The sequence below is a fragment of the Schistocerca cancellata genome, chromosome 3, assembly GCF_023864275.1.
Source record: "Schistocerca cancellata isolate TAMUIC-IGC-003103 chromosome 3, iqSchCanc2.1, whole genome shotgun sequence".
NCBI lineage: Eukaryota > Metazoa > Arthropoda > Insecta > Orthoptera > Acrididae > Schistocerca > Schistocerca cancellata.
Genome location: NC_064628.1, coordinates 778,319,329 through 778,337,782, shown reverse-complemented (window position 1 = coordinate 778,337,782; position 18,454 = coordinate 778,319,329). Strand labels below are relative to the sequence as shown.

At 42.6% G+C, this 18,454-nt stretch overlaps 1 protein-coding gene across 1 annotated transcript in view; it reads left to right on the top strand.

The window, feature by feature from the left end:
- The window catches only part of LOC126177058 (uncharacterized), a 266,522-nt gene that overhangs the window by 112,177 nt on the left and 135,891 nt on the right, over window positions 1–18,454 (top strand). Inside the window, exon 4 of the mRNA XM_049924295.1 lies at window positions 12,527–12,659. Within this exon, the coding sequence (XP_049780252.1) occupies window positions 12,527–12,659 (133 nt within the window). The remainder of the gene's footprint in view (window positions 1–12,526; window positions 12,660–18,454) is intronic.

Sequence of the window (18,454 nt, the reverse complement as noted above, 5' to 3'; positions counted from 1 at the left end):
CGTTTCAGAAGTGCACCAAACCAGTTCTTTGTTTAGAAATACCATAATGAATACTATTTCTTTCTGCGAGTCTCTGCCGGCCGGAGTGGCCGAGCGGTTCTAGGCGCTACAGTCTGGAATCGCGCGACCGCTACGGTCGCGGGTTCGAATCCTGCCTCGGGCATGAATGTGTGTGATGTCCTTAGGTTAGTTAGGTTTAAGTAGTTCTAAGTTCTAGGGGACTGATGACCTCAGAAGTTTAGTCCCAAAGTGCTCAGAGCCATTTGAACCATTTGCGAGTTTCAAAGGCTACTCTTCGGTGTTAAGAATGCAGACAGTCTGCATAATCCTTCGCCTAAAAACTATCATCTTATTTATGGCCTCCTTTTGCTCGCGGGTGAAATTTTCATTACGTTCTGAATCAGATTGCGTATATTATTGTTCCCGTATTTTGTGCTTGTGATGAGTGAAGGGAGCTGAGTGATATCTTGAACGTTTTACTAGCAACATTTGACTATTCCATAAATTTTGAAGCATCTTTTATTGTTTGTTCAGTCCAGTTCTACTGGCATCTCATGTCCAAATCCTTGCTACCCATAACAGAGCATTATAAACTAGTTTTATCTTGATGAATATGCATGTTTAAAACTGTATGTTGCACTACTGCACCACAAGCAATGATTGGGAGCTCCGGTGCCCTACCATAGTCACACGTTCGGCGTTGTTTCAGAGAAACGTCATTATGCCCGAGACATAGCTAGCTAAAATAATTAAAAGCATGTGACACTCAGGTATAACAAGAACACTACCAGTACACGACGAACATATGAAAACAAGTAACAAATACAGGTGGTGACAGTGGGGTAAGAATCCTAGGGCTATGAACGACAATAGAAGAGCGCGAAACAAACAGATCGGTATAATATCGCAAAATCTACTCCAATATTGGCTCTAACTTGTGACGAAATGTTGTAATGACAGCCCAGATCAAGAGTTAAAAAAATAAAGCACGGAATATTGTGTTTTAGAAGTAGCTGGCTTGGTTAATTATTCTTCCACGGTGAATTTTCAATACTTAAACTGAACTAATCTTATTCTAGTGCATCGGACGTTGTGCATAAAGAAACAAGCAGGTTCTGTATACAGGATGTTGAAAAAAATGGCTCTGAGCACTATGGGACTTAACTGCTGAGGTCATCAGTCCCCTAGAACTTAGAACTACTTAAACCTAACTAACCTAAGGACATCACACACATCCATGCCCGAGGCAGGATTCGAACCTGCGACCGTAGCGGTCGCGCAGTTCCAGACTGTAGCGCCTAGAACCGCTTGGCCACTCCGGCCGGGCAGGATGTTCATTTTAACTGAAGACATTGAAATATTTTGAAAACTACACATCGGATCACAAATGTTGCAATACCAATTTGTTTGTCTCGGAGGCGGACATCCAGCCATACCACACTCGATCCGCCACTCGACCCCATGTCTGGGTGGGAACGGGGTGGCGGCAACTCTGAAATCTTCAACGGAAACCTCCCTTTTTAATGCAGATTGCTATTCTACGGCAACATCTAGATACGTCTCGTCTGAAGCGTTTCTCCGTTTCGCCACAGAAGGTGCTGTAATCGGAGGGTGTGGGGATGGGAACACAATCGTAGTTTACGACATGCTACTCAATGGCCTTCGCATATTCAAATGGCACGTGGGACCCTATCTCCAGGCTACGAGGATAAGACATGCCGGTATTTCATAACTTCTAATCAGAAACACCATTCGCAATGTTATATTCCTCCGACATATCGAACAGGGGACTACTCGGAGCGCCGCCGTGGCCGTGTAGCGAACTACGTCGTATCTATAACAGGCAGTACACTGTGACCGGGGCTGACGTATGGTGAGAAGAATAAATAGCGACTTTAAACAATAGAATACTTGCTCAATGTTTATTACCTTCACACCTACCTATCATTTGGAGGACATAACGTGCAAGTGGACGATGAATGTTGCAACCACAGAAGAAAAAACTGAAATTATCCTGATCTACGGAGAATGTAGAAGAAATACTGAGGCAGCTGTTCCCTTGTATGCCAAGCGTTTTCCAGAGAAAGCTCGCTTTCGTGAAGACATTTAAATCTGATTGCAGCGTTCAGACGAGCAAAAGGAAAGGATGCAAACGTGTTACAGGTGAAGCTAATGAAATACACTATGTGATCAAAAGTGTCCGGACACCCCCAAAAACATACGTTTTCATATTAGGTGCATTGTGCTGCCACCTAATGCTAGGTACTCCATATCAGTGACCTCAGTAGTCATTAAACATCATGAGAGAGCAGAATGGGCCACTCCGCAGAACTTACCGACTTCGAACGTGGTCAGGTGATTGGTTGTCACTAGTGTCATACGTCTGTACGCGAGATTTTCACATTCCTATACATCCCTAGGTCCCCTGTTTCCGATGTGATAGTGAAGTGGAAACGTGAAGGGACACGTACAGCAAAAAAGCATACTGGCCGACTTCAACTGTTGACTGACAGAGACCACCGACAGTTCTAGAGGGTTGTAATGTGTAACAGGCAGACATCTATCCAGACTATCACACAGGAATTCTAAACTGCATCAGGATCCACTGCAAGTACTATGACAGTTAGCCGGCTGGTGTGGCCGTGCGGTTCTAGGCGCTTCAGTCTGGAACCGCGTGACCGCTACGGTCGCAGGTTCGAATCCTGCCTCGGGCATGGATGTGTGTGATGTCCTTAGGTTAGTTAGGTTTAAGTAGTTCTAAGTTCTAGGTGACTGATGACCTCAGAAGTTAAGTCCCATAGTGCTCAGAGCCATTTTGAACCAATTATAGCTTGTTTAGATCCGATGTACAGTTTACAACATATTTAAATGTCTTCAATGAAATTGAACATTTTGTACACAAGGTGGTCCATTGATAGTGACCGGGCCAAATATCTCACGAAATAAGCATCAAACGAAAAAACTACAAAGAACGAAACTCGTCTGGCTTGAAGGGGGAAACCAGATGGCGCTATGATTGGTCCGCTAGATGGCGCTGCCATAGGTCAAACGGATATCAACTGTGTTTTTTAAAAAATAGGAACCCCCATTTTTTATTACATATTCGTGTAGTACGTAAAGAAATATGAATGTTTTAGTTGTACCACTTTTTTCGTTTTGTGATAGGTGCTTCGTGATACACTACCCGTGTTAAAATGGACCGTTTACCAATTGCGGAAAAGGTCGATATCGTGTTGATGTATAGCTATTGTGATCAAAATGCCCAACGGGCGTGTGTTATGTATGCTGCTCGGTATCCTGGACGACATCATCCAAGTGTCCGGACCGTTCGCCGGATAGTACGTTATTTAAGGAAACAGGAAGTGTTCAGTCACATGTGAAACGTCAACCACGACCTGCAACAAATGATGCTACCCAAGTAGATGTTTTAGCTGCTGCCGCGGCTAATCCGAACATCAGTAGCAGACAAACTGCTCGAGAATCGGGAATCTCAAAAACGTCGGTGTTGAGAATGCTACATCAACATCGATTGCACACGTACCATATTTCTATGCACCAGGAATTGCATGGCGACGACTTTGAACGTCGTGTGCAGTTCTGCCACTGAGCACAAGATAAATTACCCGGTCCATAACAGATTTTTTGCACACGTTCTATTTAGCGACGAAGTATCATTCACCAACAGCGGTAACGTAAACCGGTATAATATGCACTATTGGGCAACGGAAAATCCACGATGGCTGCGACAAGTGGAACATCAGCGACCTTGGCGGGTTAATGTATGGTGCGGCATTATGGGAGGAAGGATAATTGGCCCTCGTTTTTTCGATGGGAATCTAAATGGTGCAATGTATACTGATTTCCTACGGAATGTTCTACCGATGTTACTACAAGATGTTTCACTGCATGACAGAAAAATCAAATTCAAATATGTGTGCAATCTTATGGGACTTAACTGCTAAGGTCATCAGTCCATAAGATTACACACTACTTAATCTAAATTATCCTAAGGACAAACACACACACCCATGCCCGAGGGAGGACTCGAACCTCCGCCGGGACCAGCCGCACATGATGGATGTTGGTCACATAGCTCGCGTGCGGTTGAAGCGGTATTGAATAGCATATTTCATGACAGGTGGATTGGTCGTCGAAGCACCATACCATGGCCCGCGCGTTCACCGGATCTGACGTCCCCGGATTTCTTTCTGTGGGGAAAGTTGAAGAATATTTGCCATCGTGATCTACCGACAACGCCTGACAACATGCGTCAGCGCATTGTCAATACATGTGCGAACATTACGGAAGGCGAACTACCCGCTGTTGAGAGGAATGTCGTTATACGTATTGGCAAATGCGTTGAGGTTGACGGACTTCATTTTGAGCATTTATTGCATTAATGTGGTATTTACAGGTAATCACGCAGTAATAGCATACGTCCTCAGAAATGGTAAGTTCACAAAGGTACATGTATCACATTGGAACAACCGAAATAAAATGTTCAAACGTACTTACGTTCTATATTTTAATTTAAAAAACCTACCTGTTACCAATTGTTCGTCTAAAATTGTAAGCCATATGTTTGTGACCATTACAGCGCCATCTGTCACAAAGCGAAAAAATTGGTCAAACTAAAACATTCGTATTTCTTTACGTACTACACGAATATGTAATAAAAATGGGGGTTCCTATCTAAAAAAAAACGCAGTTGATATCCGTTTGATCTATGGTAGCGCCATCTAGGGGGCCAACCATAGTGCCATTTGGTTTCCCCCATCATGCTAGACAAGTTTCGTTGTTTGTAGTTTTTTCGTTTGACATTATTTCGTGAGATATTTGGCCCGGTATAATTACTGCAATTAGTAGTTATCTTAAGTGGACTGAACAGATCACGTCCAAGCCGGCTAATTCTCATTATGAATCAAACTCACCGATACTTCCAAAGGCAGGACTATTAAAAATACGTACGTAGCATTAGTGTCAGGAAAATCAGAGGATGTTGTTGTTGTGGTCTTCAGTCCTGAGACTGGTTTGATGCAGCTCTCCATGCTACTCTACCTGTGCAAGCTTCTTTATCTCCCAGTACCTACTGCAACCTACATCTTTCTGAATCTGTTTACTGTATTCATCTCTTGGTCTCCCTCTACGATTTTTACCCTCCACGCTGGCCTCCAATACTAAATTGGTGATCCCTCGATGTCTCAGAACATGTCTTACCAACCGATCCCTTCTTCTAGTCAAGTTGTGCCACAAACTTCTCTTCTCCCCAATCCTATTCAATACCTCCTCATTATTTACGTGATCTACCCATCTAATCTTCAGCATTCTTCTGCAGCACCACATTTCGAAAGCTTCTATTCTTTTATTGTCTAAACTATTTATCGTCCACGTTTCACTTCCATACATGGCTACACTCCATGCAAATACTTTCAGAAACGACTTCCTGACACTTAAATCAATACTCGATGTTAACAAATTTCTCTTCTTAAGAAACGCTTTCCTTGCCATTGCCAGTCTACATTTTATATCCTCTCTACTTCGACCATCATCAGTTATTTTGCTCCCAACGCAATAAATCTGTTTGATGGTAATTACTATTATCCCAAACTATCTTACATAATTACACTTATGTTCATAAAAAAGAAACAGAACACCTTGAACGACGATAATGTGATGCACCCATCCGGGAAACTGCTGCTTGTGTAGGATCAAGTGATTCGGCAGTGCGACGGGTGTGTACAGAATGGTTCACGGACGGCCGTAGGATACCACCCAGACCACTCCCTGAGAAGATCGACACCTCATCCGAACGGCAACACGTGACCGAGCTGCATCTTCCTCGGCACTGGCGCACCAGTGGAACACATCGTACACTATAAGTGGCGACAGTCCGTCGCTGCCTATTACGGCACGGGTTACGTGCGCGTTGTCCATTTCTCCGCCTACCTTTGACGAATGTGCAGAAACATGCTAGACGGCTGCGGTGTATGGAACGATGTCACTGTGGATAGGAGTGGCATCAGATCGTGTTTTCGGACGAATCCAGGTTCTATTTGTTTGAAAGTGATGGCCTCGTTTTGGTTCGCCGCAGGCAGGGGGTGTGGCATGAGAGTCACTGCATTCGCACAAGACATACAGCGCCAACTCGAGGCCTCATGGCGTAGGGTGCCATTGAGTACAACCACAAATCACACTTGGTGCGCGTCCAGGGCACTGTTATCAGTGTGACTTACGTGAACGACATCCTGCGACCCTTAGCCATACCCTTTCTGCACAACACTCCCCTTACGCCATTTTTCAACAAGACAATGGAGAAACTACTCGTTGTCTTCTGTGCATCACAGTATGTGAGGCTTCTGCCCTGGCCCGTCAGATCAATAGACTTGTCGCCAAACGAAAATGTGTGAGATATGGTGAAACAACGGGTGCAGCGCTGTGACCCAACGCCGACCATAGATGAACTTTGGAACCAGGTGAATGCAGCGTGGAAGGCTATACGACACGACACCATTCGCACCTTATACGCGTCGATGCCATCACTCATGGAACAAGTTATCAGATACCATGGAAGGCCCTGTGCCTACTAGACAACAGGACACAAGCTAAACAGAGGTGACTGGCGTTCTAATGATTTCTGCAGAACATACTAATGTACATGTCCTGTGAATATGAATGTCCTATCTCTAGTCTTTCTAGGTGTTCTGGGTAACGAACGAAGTGACAAGAGAATGTAGCAAGACAAAAAAAGAAGATATTTAAATAATTGTAAACATTCGAAGCTTTCACGCTATACAAATCTGCTTTTCACGTAAAAGGAAATATAGGTAAATCTTTGCAGCTATCCTCGTAAAATAATTCAAAAAACGACATTATGTCTCTACAGCCTGCATCAGTAGACCAAAAATAACAAAAACGTCTTAGTTTACCCAAGTAGGTGTTAAGTTATATTTTGAAAACCAGGAGGCAGTATTTCCTAAATGTAGAGTCTAATGTTCCAGTCGTGGTCAACTTTAGTTTTCTAAGATCTGGGTGAATGTGGTACTGTATTAGGCACTATGTAGTGTTCCCCATGTACTGCCAGCACTACCTGAGAAAGCAAAGCTGCCCTTCATCGCCCTTTCCCTACGGCAACGCCTTCCACGGCTTCAGTCCGTTTAATTGATGGAGCTTGCTCCCTACTTTCCTCATGTCCTTTTCTGCCAGCGACGAAGGTCAATTTATAAATATATCTATCAAAGACTGCTACCAATCACGATTTCCATGTTAGCTTCATTGTGGTTGTTGTTATTGTGGTCTTCAGGTCGAAAACTGGTTTGACGAAGCTCTTCATGCTACTCTATCCTGTGCAAGCCTCTTCATCTCCGAATAACTACTGCGACCTACATCCTTCTGAATCTGCTTACTGTACTCATCTCTTGGTGTCCCTCGACGACTGTACTCCCTACACTTTCCTCCAACACTAAATTGCTGATCACTTGATGTGTCAGAGCGTGTCCTATCAACTGATCCGTTCTTTTGGTGAGATCGAGCCACAAATTTCTTGTCTCTCCAATTCTATTCAGTTACGTGATCTACCCATCTAATCTTCAACATTCTTCTCTAGCACCACATTTCAAAAGCTTCTATTCTCTTCTTGTCTAAACTGTTTATCGTTCCATGTTTCACTTCCATACATGCCTACACTCCACACAAATACCTTCAGAAAGGACTTCCTGACACTTAAATCTATACTCGATGCTAACAAATTTCTTTTCTTCAGAAACGCTTTTCTTGCCATGCCAATTTGCAGTTTGTATCCTCTCTACTTCAGCCATCATCCGTTATTTTGCTCCCCAAATAGCAAACCTCATCTACTACTTTAAGCGTCTCTTTTCGCCGACAGCTGAGGCCGAGCGGTTCTAGGCGCTCCAGTACGGAGCGGCGCTGCTGCTACGGTCGCAGGTTCAAATTCTGCCTCGGGCATGGATGTGTGTGATGTCCTTAGGTTAGTTAGATTTAAATATTTCTACGACCAGGGGTCATGTCATTAAGTTAGTTAGATTTAAGTAGTTCTACGTCTAGGGGACTGATGACCTCAGATGTTAAGTCCCATAGTGAATAGAGTCATTTGAACCATTTTGTCTCTTTTCCTAATCTAATTCCCTTAGCATCACCTGTTTTTTTTCGACTACATTCCGTTTCTTGTCCCCGAACTTTATTTCCTGCTCTACATTTTTCTTCGGTTTCCCTTACTACTTGTACAAACAGAATAACTTCGGGGATAGGCTACAACCGTGCTTCACGCCCTTCTCAACCACTGCTACTCTTTCATTCCCCCGGACTCTTATAACTGCCGTCTAGTTACTGTGCAAGTTGTAAATAGACTTTCCCGCTCTGTTTTTTACCCGTGACACCTTTAGAATGTGAAAGTGAGTATTCCAGTCAACACTGTTAAAAGCTTTCTCTAAGTCTACAAATGCTATAACCGCAGGCTTGCCTTTTCTTAATCTTTCTTCTAAAATAAATTGTAGGCTGAGTAGTGCTTTGGGTGTTCCTATATTTCTCTGGAGTCCAAATTGATCTTCCCCGAGGTCATCTTCTACCAGTTTTCCATTCTTCAGTAAATAATTCGGTTTATTATTTTGCAACCATGATTTATTGAACTGATAGTTCGGTAATTTTCACATTTGTCAGCAGCTATTTTCTTTGGTATTGGAAGTATTATATTCTTCTTGAAATCTGAGGGTATTTCACCTGTCTCATACTTCATACTTCTTGCACACCAACTGGAACAGTTTTGTTACGGCTGGCTCTCCTAAGGCTATCAGTAGTTCTGATGGAGTATCGTCTATTCCCGTGGCCTTGTTTCGACTTCGATATTTCAAAGCTCTGTCAAATTATTCTATCAGTATCGTATCATCTTCGTCCACTCCCCTTTCTATAATACTGTCTTCAACGTCTCCTTCGTATAGACTCTGTGTATACTCCTTCCACCTTTTAGCTTTCCCTTCTTTGCGTAGTAGTGGTTTCCCATCTGAGGTCTTGATATTCGTACAGCTGCTTATCTTTTCCCCAAAGTCTTTTTAATTTCCTGTAGGCTGAATCTATCTTTCCCCTAGTGGAATTTGCTTCTAAATCCTTACATTTGTCCTCTAGCCATTCCTGCTTAGCCATTTTGCACTTCCTCTCAATCTGTTTTCTTAAACGTCTATATTTCCTTTCCCTTGCTTCATTTGCTGCATTTGACAGTTTCTCCTTTCATCAGTTAAATTACATATGTCTTGCATTATCCAAGTATTTCCAAGAGGCCTTGTTTTTTTACCTATTTGATTCTTTGCTGTCTTCATCTCTTAAAACTAGACATTCATCTTCTACTGTATTCCTTTCTCTTGTTTTAGTGAACCTTGCTTAACGCTCCCACTGAAACCCTCAACAACCTCTGGCTGGCTGGTTCAAATGGCTCTGAGCACTATAGGACTTAACGTCTATTGTCACCAGTCCCCTAGAACTTAGAACTACTTAAACCTAACCAACCTAAGGCCAGCACACAACACCCAGTCATCACGAGGCAGAGAAAATCCCTGAGCCCGCCGGGAATTGAACCCGGGAACCCGGGCGCGGGAAGCGAGAACGCTACCGCACGACCATAAGCTGCGGACAACAACCTCTGGTAGTTTCAATTTATGCAGGTCCCATCTCCTTAATTTCCTACCCGTTTTCCAATTTCTTCAGTTTTAATCTACTATTCATAACCAATGAACTGTGGATAGAGTCCACATCTGCCCTGGTACTGTCTTACAACTTCAAATCTGGTTCCTAAATCTCTGTCTTACCATTATATAATCAGTCAGAAACTTTCCGGTGTCTCCACGTCTCTTCCACGTATACAACGTTCCCCAGATCTTAAGCCAAGTATCAGTGATGATTAAATTATGCTCTGTGCAAAATTCTACCAGGCAGCTTCGTCTTGCATTCCTTCCCCGAGTGCATTTCGCCAACTATTTTTCCTTCTCTTCCTTTCCCTGTTATTGATTTCTAGTCCCCCACCAAAATTAAATTTTCGTCTCCTTTAACTATCTGAATAATTTCTTTTTTCTCATCATACATTTCTTCAATCTCTTTCATCATCTGAGGGACTAGCTGGAGCATAAACTTGTACTACTGTGGTAGGCGTTCGCTTCGTGTCTCTCTTTGCTACGGTAATGCGTTCGCTATGCTGTTCAAAGTATCTTACCCGCATTCCTATTTTCTTATTCATTATTGAACCTAATGCTGCATTACTCCTATTAGACTTCGTATTTATAATCCTGTATTTTACTGACCAGCAGTCCTGTTCCTCCTGAGACCGAATTTCTCTAATTCCCACTATATCCAACTTCAACCCATCCATCTTCATTTTTAATTTTCTAACCTACGTGTCCGATTAAATTACCTAACATTCCACGCTCCAAATCGTGGGACGCCAGTTTTGTTTCTCCTGATGACGATATCCTTCTGAGTAGTCCGCGCCCGGAGATCCGATTGTGGGACTGAGTTACCTCCGAAATATTTTACCCAGGAGGAAGCCATCATGATGTAACCCTACAGAAGAGCTGCATCCCCTAGGGAAAAATGACGGCTGTAGTTTCCCCTTGATTGCAGCCATTCGCAGTACCAGCACAGCTAGGCCATTTTGGTTGATGTTACAAGGCCAGATCATCCAATCATCCAGACTGTTGCCCCTGCAACTACTGAAAAGGCTGCTGCTCCTCTTCAGGAACCACACGTTTGTCTGGCCTCTCAACAGATACCCCTCCGTTGTGGTTGCACCTACATTACGGCTATCTGCATCGCTGAAGCATGCAAGCCGCCCCACCGACGCCGCAGTCCAGGGTTGATATCGGAGGAGGGGGGGGGGGTTAACTTACTTAAAATTACCTTAGTTTTTGCAATACGTTTCGAAGTATGGCCTCATAATCGTGGAAAAAATAGCAACAGAAAAACATTTAACATGATACACAAATATTTTAATAAAGCTGTTTCCTATCTCGCCATTTTTTTGTTGATAGCTCTGTTCATAAGAAATGCCTGTTTTTCTATGGCGTTTTCTCCTTTTTCCTTGCCCGTGGTTATGTGGACTATTCTTGTTTCTTGTTAAAATCCTCATGAAAAAGAATTACAAGATGTCGTTTATTATAATCAACACTTCTGTGCATTGTTTACTTGCATGAGATGCCATCTAGCGAGTTGTGCCCTGTACGGGCTTTGCTCCATTCGTTTTTCGCTAGTTGCGGACTGTTTTAAAAAGTTATTGATCAGAATGGTTCACTAAAGACTATGTGTCGTGAATCAGGGCGAAAGTGGGTGCTGTGGGCTGCTACGTGAGTGTCGCTGTTGGTGAGTAACGTAAACTCATGCTTTTCTGACAACTTACCGTCTCATATTGGTTTTTCCCGTTGTATATGCATAAGCAGATCGTCTCAAAGGAGCTTCGTCAGAGTTCTGCACCAATTCGCCTTGAATAGCATGTTGAGGATCACTTGGTATGCAGACACAGTCGCTTTTAGGCATTCAAAATGGTGCCTAACAGAACGAGGAAGTAATCGCAACATTGTAGATCAGGTACATGAGGAAGTATCAGCATTTGGGGTTACTCAACGATAAATCTTGTCTTTCGGCCCTCCAATCCGTTGGTGCGAGTCAGACATAAAATATTTCCAATCTGACACAAGGACTAAAAGTTCGCGAAGTAAAGAAGTTACATTGTAGCACTGATAACGAGTGAGAGCACTATTCTAACCGTAAAGGCAACTCTGTACAACTTCTGTACGAGGTCGCGAATATGTTCCTCCCACAAGGCAGTTTAGTTTCCACAACTGGAAACCCTCATTCTCCTAACATGAAGCGCGCTTTCTGCTGTACAGCAGCTGTTTCTGGGAACCCCACCTTGTCTTTCATCTTCAAGCGAATTTCTGGTGTGTCCGAATGCGTTAAATCAGTTAAATGTTTTAGCCATGAAACACTGAATGCAATCACTCAAGGCACTGGTTCTGTCTTTGTATTACCCTAAAATGATAAAAAAAATCAACCCGCTGAAATTCTCATATTTCAGCTGCGTTGCTGGTTGTAAACGAGTACAGTACAGAGCTCATCTTAGACTTTCTCACAGCTTTGAGTAATAGCACTTTGTCAAAATTTACAGCAATAGTGTAGAGCGAATGCCGATATCGTGTCTTTTTCACGGTAGCGGAACAGAAGACCACTGCCTTGAAACTTCCTGGCAGATTAAAACTATGTGCCGGACCGAGACTCGAACTCGGGACCTTTGCCTTTCGCGGGCAAGTGCTCTACCATCTGAGCTATCCAAGCACGACTCACGCCTCGTCCTCACAGCTTCGAGTCTCGGTCCGGCACGTATTTTTTAATCTGCCAGTAAGTTTCATATCAGCGCACACTCCGCTGCAGAGTGACAATCTCAGTCTGGAGACCAATGCCTTGCTATTCTCTAAAATTTAAAGAAACCTCAATTAGTGTAAGTCTCATCATGAATTAATTTGTTTCTTTTCAGATTAGCAAGTCTGTATAACGACTTGTTGTCTCTACCGTCTGCCGACAGAATTAGTGTAGCCACCATTTGCAGAAATACCTGCCCGATTCTGTATCATCCCCTAAGGAAACTCTCAATTACCAAACTTATTCAGGTAAGTAAGTCCATCTTTTTGTAACATGGTTCCATTGGCGCAGAATCCTAAAAATAATTATTTTCTCTATATTTTCCCAGTCTTTCACCAAAGTCATGAAAGAATTAATTTTAGTGTATCTGATGTTTTCTGAAGATAGCAAATGTTATTCAGAATACTTGTTTGTTTATCTAACGTACTATATGCATAGTTTTCAGCCAAGTAAGTTGGTTTACATTACATGTGTCATTTTCCTAATATTTGCTATCATTCCGTTGAATCTGATGATGTTTCTGAAGCTCGGATTCCCACAAAGAATTCCCGGATTTTATTTTCAATTAAAACTGCCTGATCCGGTATCTTTTGCTGGTCTACAATTAGATTTCATAAGCTGGACAGTGTGCTAATTAACCAATAAATATAGAGACACACTCGAATTTTTATGCGACATGAGCCTAAAAACGGTTCTTCAGCATCTGCGTTAAGTACCAAGCGGCAGTAGCAGTCAGACTGTATGAGTTTCCCTGGATCGGTACTTAAGGTGAGTCACGAAACATCCCTTGTCGTTAATACAAAGCTGTGAGTGTATCTACAGATTCCGAAGTTATGGCAGAAATGAAGCGGCTGGAAATTTGAATTCAGTAATGTGTACAACTGCTGGTGACTTATTTTGCTCATGGGCACTGAATTCTTTGCCCTCACAAGGAGTCAGTCATTATCAACACATTAACGACCACACCTAAAAGCTACAGGGAGATACAGTGATCAATAATCGTTGCAATGGAAATACAGTAGCACGAAATATTGGGATTAGGAGGCACAAATTTAACAGCAGTATGGGATTTTATAAAGGCGATACAGCCAGTGAATGGGATAGGTATTTCAACATACAGGTTGTGAACTCTACCACTCTATCATTATTCTTTCAACCAAGTTCGCAGGCCGTCTAGTGCAAGCGAGACACTCTCCGTTGTTTTACAAAATACAGCGTTTCGAGTTTGTTACAAAGAACTGTTACCACCAGAATATACGGTACAAAAAGCTTCCTCACCAGACACGATAGTACATAGGCAATGTGTAAGCATAGTAATATATCGATCATTTAACTTCTGGCAATTTTTTTGTACGTGTGAAAAATTCCAAACTGCAACGCGATTATGATGCTACGTTAAATTGTGTGTAGCTCTACAACTAGGTGGTTGAATCATTTCACAGGTCTGTGGTAGGTGAGGACAGATCTTCTCCAGTAGGACCATGCCTACCAAAACACTATGGTCTTAAAACTAACCTTCGAGCTGATAGTATTACTTTATATGTCCAAGTCTCTCACATAAAAATTATTTCTTATTGAAAAAAAGCCAATAACCACAAAACTGATACTTCTGTCAAATGATACGTCACATTTTTCTGTCACAGGACTGATCCTCCTTCATCCGCTGTGAAGTCGGCAGCACATTAAGCAGTACGACCTTCAGCTGATAAGATGTACCTGACGATCAGGACTAAATAAATTGATGAGGCAGGATTGCGAATTATCTACACAATTATGTTTGTACGTTGTGTAGTGAAATAGGGGTATCGTCTTCTGGAGATGTTTACAGAGTTACTAACACATTAGGTCCACTCACAGTAAGTTGGGGCAGTAATGGATCTGCAGAGTGTGACATTTTGTAGCCCCGCAAATTTTCGTTAATACGCCAGACTGTATTACCTGTAGAAAGCTGACTCATCTGGAACGGTTCACAATTATAATCGGCTCTCTACACACTGTCCGATGTGTCCTGGCTAAGTGAATCACGCTCCTGCGTTTTGCAGCTGGTCACCGCGTGAATCCACCAACAGGGTTCAAACGGCCTCAGCAGAAGAGCCAGCCGGCCGCGGTGGTCTCGCGGTTCTAGGCGCAGTCCGGAACCGCGTGACTGCTACGGTCGCAGGTTCGAATACTGCCTCGGGCATGGATGTGTGTGATGTCCTTAGGTTAGTTAGGTTTAAGTAGTTCTAAGTTCTAGGGGACTGATGACCACAGATGTTAAGTCCCACAGTGCTCAGAGCCATTTGAACCATTTGAACCATTTGAACCAGAAGAGCCAGTGCAATGGGGAAACGACCTACTACAGTTCTTACCTGGAACAGGCCGTCAGTCAGACGATATTAGAAAGCTTTATCGAATATGGTGTTTTGAAAGAAGAGATTGACTGCGATTGTCTGCCGTTAGTGGGTCCGCTGTCCATCTCCAGTCTTTAGGATTAAACAAATCTGCTAAGCCGCGCGGTCTAAGGGTGTTTTGTCCCGGTCCGTGAGGCTCCCCCCGTCACAGGTTCGAGTCCTCCCTCGGACATCGGTGTGTGTGTTGTCCTTAGAGTAAGTTAGTTTAAGTTAGATTAAGAAGTGTGTAAGCTTAGGGACGGATGACCTCAGTAGTTTGGTCCCATAAGACCTTGCCACAAATTTCCAAAGATCTCCTAAACTACCGGACCGATTTCTACCACACTTCGTAGACATATAACTTGCTATTCGGAAAAAAATAAATCTGGGGGTAAGGATCACCTACCTCTCAAAGGGGTGGTGGTAGGGGTGAAAATGATGTACGGCCCGCGACGTATCCATACCTTAGTCATCCAGTATTAGAGAATGAGAACTTAGAGACTTCAACAAATTTTTCACATAATTTCAAACCTTTACGAAACTTTTCTCGCTGACGAACCCCCGCAAAATGGTGAAAGGAAAAAAGTTTATTGCTTACAACATTTCCGCCGTTCGTGCAGTAAAACTGCCGCATGAAGCACAACACTATAATTTATTACCTCTTTACTACTAATTGTATATACCCTTGGATATACCTGCAACATTAATATCAATGTACAGAACGTATTTCAGGGGAGACAACGTCATAGACATTGAGCTGAGTGAAAATGAAACTGCACGGTGAAATTCGTTATACATACAAGTGAAATGCATATACAGATCTGTCCGAAATATGTTAAATACATGTAAAATATGTTTGACATGTGCATAGTAAGAAAATCCATGGGTAAAAAGCTGAACCTAAAACCCTAGAGCGATTTGAACCGAATTTGCCACACACGTTATTTAGAATCTGGGAAGAAATACTGTGGGGGTACGAACTACCACCCTCCTATTGGGGTGACCATGATAACATGGAGAGAGAAGGGGGAGGATCAGATTGGCAGAGAGAGGGGAGGGGAGGAGGTAGATGGAGAAACGAAAGAGGGGTAGGTGAACGGAGACAGGGAGAGGAAGATAAAGGCAGAGAGAGGGAGGAGGAGGAGATGGACAAAGAGAGGGGTAGGAGGAGATAGAGGGATGGGGGCAGAGATGGACAGAGTGAGAAGGAGGAGAGGGAGAGACGCGGAGGAGCAGATTGACAAAGACGGGGGAAGGAGGAAGTGGATAGAGAAAGCGGCAGGAGGTGATAGACAGAGAGTGGGTGTTGGAGCACGAGGACAAAGAGAGGGGGTGGAGGAGATGGACTAATAGAAGGTTGGAATAAATACATACCCAGGTAACACCGATACTCAGTTATTATGTATATATTCATTGAATATATACTAAGTTCGTCAGGTTTGGATGGGGCAACAATACTGAAAATTGCGTAAGTTGCAGCTGGACGCTTGAAACAGAAGCAAGTGTTTTGTTTCATCCATAACGATTAGTTTTTAAGAAAAGCGAGCTTTGGGTGGAACCTGAAAAAGGATCGGTTAGTATAATAGTTGAATATCAACGGTTGTACATTAAGTTTGACACTTTAATTAACAAATACCAGAGAGAAATACACAGCTAGGTAAGTTATGTCTGTGGTGAGTTAACAGTGGGCTCTAGTACAGTTTCTCAGTAGTTTGACTGTTTATATTTCTGTCATAGGAGCATAGGATAATCCAAGACTACGAAAACTAAACAAAACAGCAAGAGGCGAACGAAGAATAACACTTGACACATACCTCTTCAAGATCGTAGTGCGATATGTAAATAACTGTCAATAACTGACGGTAAGCAAGCATGACTGTACGTCGCAGGTAAACAATGATTCTACGTTGTAGGTGAAGACTTTAGATATCTAAATGATACCATCGACGAAACATGGGTTCGAGATATCGAGCTGGAATTGTAGCCGCAGTCCAGCAAATTGAGAGATCCAGCTACCCCAAAACAAACAGATAAGAATCAAAGAACTGAGACAAAGATTCAATAATTATAACCTTTGCTTGTGTCTCTAACGAATCACATGCGCAAAAAATGTCATTGCAGTGTATTCTTGTGATTTTATGCGAAAAGCCTACAGAGAAATGTATAAAACTCTGTTGGCTCGGATAGTGGTCCAGTAAATGCCGTAATAGAAAAAAGTTGGTGGAGCACAGTTGGGAAGTGCGTTTCCTACAGTTAGGATAAGTGTCGCCTCTACGCCGACTTACTTGGCGTGGAAGCAATTTTCTTCGTTGGAAGAGCTTTCTGCCGCTATTACTATTGCCGTTCCACAGCTGAATAGAAACTGTCTCTTGGATAGCAAAACAAATAAGGTAGATTAGGGTTTAACGTTCAGCAAACAACTACTGCACTAGAAACGGAGCACTAGACCGGATCGGGAAAGGACAGTAAAATAAATGGAATCATCTCAGAAAATCCCTCAGTCGATTTAAAGGAACTACAAGACCTGAACCTGACTGGCTGGACCCAGATTTGAACCATTCTTCTCCAAATTACGAGTCCAGTGGCTTAACAATTGGGCCAGGTCGCTCAGTTGTGGACCAGTAGAGCTTATCAGACGTTGGACATTGGGCAATGAAAAACTGTTAGAATATAATGAAAAACTGTGAAGAGATACTGTGAAATAAATAAACACGTATATAAACAAAACGTTGAACACATTCACTATGAAATGACTTTGGTGATTCGACTCACATGCCGCTTAAATAATTCTTTAGTGTCTACTAGCTGTTACCTGTGGCTGTGCTCATTCATCAGATGTTGTAATATGATGAGTGATAGTGAGTAAGCAATCTGTTTTTTGCACAATGACGTCAGATACCCTCACATGTCTGCCTGTTTGGGTAAGCATGGCATGTTGTCCTCCCCCCCCCCCCCCCCACTACCCTGACCCCCTCCCCATCCACCCTTCCCCCCCTGAGCAGTACGTGCGTCGGGGCGTAGGCAGGAGTGCACATCTTTGCATGGTGCTATTGAAGTAGCTGCACATCATACGACGTGTACATTACGCAATAAATTTAATATTTTTTAACATTGTTTATGTGCGCTGGTGTAAACGAAGAGGTTGCAGTTCCTTACTGTACCCTCTTTGGGTCGATTTTTTTGTTTTGTTTTAATTTCTAAAATATCCTATGTCGTTCCTTATGGTTCAGGCTATATCGATACAAAATTTCATCGAAATTAATTCAGCAGCTTAGTCGTGAAAACGTTAGAGACAGAACTACATTCGCATTTAATAATATTAGTTTGGAAGTATGGATTATACACATTGATGATCACGTAAGCTGTGTATTCATCAAATTGGATCATATTCCGAAGAGCATTTCAACCAATAACAGAACTTTCATTAGTAGTTCAAAAGTCAGTGAGCAAATAGCTTTTTCGACGTGTCAATATGTTTCCTTAAGTCGCGTTATATTCTTCAAATCAATAAGTATCTCGTACTACACACTAGATAAAGTAGCCCAAGTTCTTCTTCAGCGTTATATCTACAAACAAAATTTCACATCAGTCAATTCACCGGATTATTCGTGAAAACTTAACATAGCTACTTTCGCATTTATAATGTTAGCGTGGATATGGATTAATGAAAT